Below are 4,381 nucleotides of genomic sequence, written 5' to 3' on the forward strand. Positions count from 1 at the left end.
TTTGAAAAAAAAAAAAAAAAAAAAAAAAAAAGAGCTACCTATAAACCTGGGATGAGAAGCCAGGCCAAAGCAAGCAGTGAGCCCCTTGCAGGCTGTGAGAAGCTGCGGTGTGGCTTCCCATACCCTCGGACTGCTCCCCACCGGGCCATATCGTCTCATGAGCCTCCCCTTCTGTGCCTTGGCACTGCAGGCCTGGCGCTGGTGCCAAGGAAGCTGTGTGCCCACTACGCCTGGGACGCCGGAGTGCTTCTTCAGACGTGGCCAGCTGTGGACCCACAGTTCCTTCAGCAGCCCGACATTGTGCAGATGGCGGTCCTGGTAAGTGACTCCCCTCAGCTCCAGAGCCGGGCGAGAATCTGCCGGGGCAGGGCCCTGTCCTGCCTGCTGGCCTGGCTTTGAGAAGTATGTCATCAGGCCTTTCTGGCCCACCCAGCCCTCCACAGACCAGGAGCAGGGCACAAAAGCCTGTTTGTCCTTTGCTGGAGCTTTGTGTTCTGTAGGTTGTCACATACCAAAAGCACGTGAACGGGAAGCACTCGTGGCCCTCAAGAGACTGGAAAGGGGAGAAGAGTAAATGTGTCCTGCTTTACAGGTTCGGTTGTCTTCCTTCCCAGTTGAGGGCCGAGCTTCAGTCTCTAATCTTTATCCAGCTGCCCTTGGGGGTTTTGCAGTGGGGGAGGGTGACAGTGGCTGGCAATGCAGGAATACCTCACTCTGTAAAATATATTTCAGAAAGCTTACATGAAATTTCCTTTTTTGGTAAATTGGGTCGTTTTAAATACATGAGAGTAGTTTGTTGTTTAAATCTTTCCTAGAGCAAATAACTCCCTTATAGTCTATCCTTTGTGGAATTTTTACATATTTGATTTGCTTAAAATGAGACATATTTATAGGGAATATCTCTTCAATAAGCTGATGTGGCTGAAGAGGTGAAGAGGGTACAGGGTGGGCTTTTTGCCGTGTCTTCTCTGAACCATGCATGGGGCCAGGTAATTCAGGTCCAAAATGTAATTTCACTCTTATCACCCTATGAGGTAGGCATTACCTTCTCATCTTCTCAGTGGAGGAAACAGGCTCAGAGAAGTTAGTTACTTTGCCCAGGTTTATTCATTGACTCAGTAATTATCAAGTACCTACTCCACATCAGGCACAGTGTTGGGGATACAAAACGAAACAAGACAGGGTCCCCACCCTCATGGAGCTTAAAGCCCCGTGGGAGAGATAGCAAGAATACAAAGGAAAGAGAAAAGTAAGTAAAATGGTTGCAAATGGTGAAAAAAGTGCCATGGACAAACCCACGCAGGGGCTGAGGGAGAGCACAACCAGCCATGCCCCAGCCTTCTGCCCCTGTGCAAACCCTGGGCTCCTCACAGCCAGTCTCCAACCCCCTCCCCTGGCACTCAGTTCCTGCTGCCCCCACCCCAAGGGCATGTATTCATGTACTCCTAGGAACTTGTCCTCAACACAGTTGAGAAATGCCAACTTGAGAAAACTGAAGTTTCAGTCTATGAAAATATCTGTTTTAAATTACACTGCAGAAAAGAAATTGAGTTTTGATCATTGGTAAAATAATTTTAGATGATCATTGGAATGCAATCCCAAAATTAAAAATGTGTGTAGGACTGCCTGCCAGTGCACCTGGCTTGAACACTCAGTCAGGGCACTGTGCCAGTGGCAGAGCTTCTGTGCACGCCTGTGTTCTGACTCCGTGTGATCTCACCTGGTGCCCTGGCCAGAAATAGAAGCTGCAGGCACAGTCCAGTGTAACTCATTTCAGCCATGCACATGTTCTCTGAGCCCATACATGCCGGGCTCTGCCGAATACTAGGGATACAGACGAGAGGCACTGCTAGGAGTACAGCACCTAGGAGCGAGGATCTGAGGGGCAGATGAGTCATCACACACACAGAGTTTATGTAGCCTCAGGGTTAAGACGTGAGAGCTTGGGAATTGGGCCTCCTTGTGTAAATCTCAGTTTTACAAATTACTTAACTTCCCTAGGCCTCAGTTTCCTTAGTTATAAAATGGTGGCAAACACAATGCCTGCCTTCTCCGATTATTGTTGAGAGTATTAGATGGGATAATGCCAGGAAGTGCTTAGCCTGCTCCTGGACACACTGATGGCAAAAGCCACCAACATGCAGTGAGCACCGAATGGGGGCCAGGTGCTGCCCAGAATGTCCCAGATACGAACTCATTTACTTTCACGACCGCCCCTCAAGGCGGGCCTATTGTTATCCCTCTCACACATGAGGCAGGTGACTAACCCCAACTTACAGGTGAGGAAAGCGTGGTGAAACAGGGCTTCATAGCTCACCAGAGGTCACACAGCTAGTCCAGAATTCAGTCAATAAATGGTAACTGCTGCTGGCAGTTGGGGGATTGGAAAAGATGTCGTGAGGACAGAGATGGGGCCTTGGCTTTCAAAGAGGAGCCGTGTTTCCCCAGTGGGGACGAGGATGCCAGAACATCAGGAGCACAGCAGGAGGAAAGCCTGTGGAAGGCTGGAGCAGAGGGCACAGGCAGGGCAGCGCTGGAGAGAAGGCTGGGGGCCAGGCTCCAACCCTGAGGGGATGGGACCAGCAGGGGTCTGAGCAGGAGAGACACAGGACACATCAGCTCATCCCGTCTCCCCCATTTGCTGGGTGAGGCCTTGAGCAAGGGACTCCACCTCAGCTTCCCCATCTGTAGGATGGGTTAGGGTGGTCATGCATCTACCGCACAGGTACATGCAAGTGAATTGCATAGCACAGTGCCTGGCACAGAGTGAGACTCAGCAAATGGGAGCTTTTGCTGTTAGCCCTCCTGTTGGGACAGGGGGTGGGTTGGGGCAGGAGGAGCACTCATGGCTGGGGCCTGTCAAGGGGCTGTTGGAGAAGTCCAAGGCGGGCCTATTGTTATCCCTCTCACACATGAGGCAGGTGACTAACCCCAACTTACAGGTGAGGAAAGCGTGGTGAAACAGGGCTTCATAGCTCACCAGAGGTCACACAGCTAGTCCAGAATTCAGTCAATAAATGGTAACTGCTGCTGGCAGTTGGGGGATTGGAAAAGATGTCGTGAGGACAGAGATGGGGCCTTGGCTTTCAAAGAGGAGCCGTGTTTCCCCAGTGGGGACGAGGATGCCAGAACATCAGGAGCACAGCAGGAGGAAAGCCTGTGGAAGGCTGGAGCAGAGGGCACAGGCAGGGCAGCGCTGGAGAGAAGGCTGGGGGCCAGGCTCCAACCCTGAGGGGATGGGACCAGCAGGGGTCTGAGCAGGAGAGACACAGGACACATCAGCTCATCCCGTCTCCCCCATTTGCTGGGTGAGGCCTTGAGCAAGGGACTCCACCTCAGCTTCCCCATCTGTAGGATGGGTTAGGGTGGTCATGCATCTACCGCACAGGTACATGCAAGTGAATTGCATAGCACAGTGCCTGGCACAGAGTGAGACTCAGCAAATGGGAGCTTTTGCTGTTAGCCCTCCTGTTGGGACAGGGGGTGGGTTGGGGCAGGAGGAGCACTCATGGCTGGGGCCTGTCAAGGGGCTGTTGGAGAAGTCCAACATGCTTAGGCCTCCTCCAAAGATGAGGGAGCAGAAGCCCAGCAGCATAACAGCCTCTGTTTGATGTGACTTGAAAGTGCTTGTTCCCCCTTGAAGACCAAGCTTCGTGTTGAGTCCCAACTCGATTTCTCTGCCCATTTAAGTGGAGCCTCATGCCAGGGACAGAGGCCATGATCGAGACCCACTCACCCTGAAGCGGCCACCCTGGATGAGGCAACTCAGGGAGTTCTGGGGAGCCAGGCTCTGGGAAAGCATGGATGCTCCCTGGGCTCAGAAGCAGGGGTCACTGTTGTACTGAGACTGTGCACTGAAGAGGATGCCCCTTCCATCCTGGCCAGGACTCTTGACAAAGGCAGAGGGAATGAGGCTCAGTGAGCTGGCAGGTGAAAGAAGAGAAAACCAAGCCCAAGTTCTTATAGCTCGTAACACCAGGCTGAGAGTCAAGCCTGAGTCTGCCCATGTCAGAGCACCTGCTCCCCAGGCCCTGTCATGGGCAGTGGCCCAGAGGAGACCTTACTCTGGGCTGCAGTTCCACAGGAAAGGAGAAAAGAGCAGAGGCAAGGAGGGCTGGCACATGAGGCATTAACAAGTGAGAATTCCATGTTGGGAATTCTCAAGGGGCACGGCTTTTAGTGACAGGTGGTAGGTCTCTTCTGAGGTCTCAGTCAAACCAAACATGTGACCTTGAAAGAATGCAGCTTCTAACAGCTCGGAAATGCCAAGACAGAGCCACAGTCCTTCACATGGCACATCCTAGTTCCACAGCTTCAGAGCACTTTAAAGCCCTGCATCGTGGAGTCTCACACATTTTTTTTTTTTTTTTTTTTTTTTTTT

General features: G+C 52.0%; 1 protein-coding gene across 1 annotated transcript in view; it reads left to right on the top strand.

Moving 5' to 3' along the window:
- LARS2 (leucyl-tRNA synthetase 2, mitochondrial) overlaps positions 1-4,381 on the top strand; it is a 186,647-nt gene that overhangs the window by 175,302 nt on the left and 6,964 nt on the right. Inside the window, 1 exon segment of the mRNA XM_008584192.1 lies at positions 191-318. Within this exon segment, the coding sequence (XP_008582414.1) occupies positions 191-318 (128 nt within the window).

Source organism: Galeopterus variegatus, unplaced genomic scaffold (genome assembly GCF_000696425.1).
Source record: "Galeopterus variegatus unplaced genomic scaffold, G_variegatus-3.0.2 Scaffold3172, whole genome shotgun sequence".
NCBI lineage: Eukaryota > Metazoa > Chordata > Mammalia > Dermoptera > Cynocephalidae > Galeopterus > Galeopterus variegatus.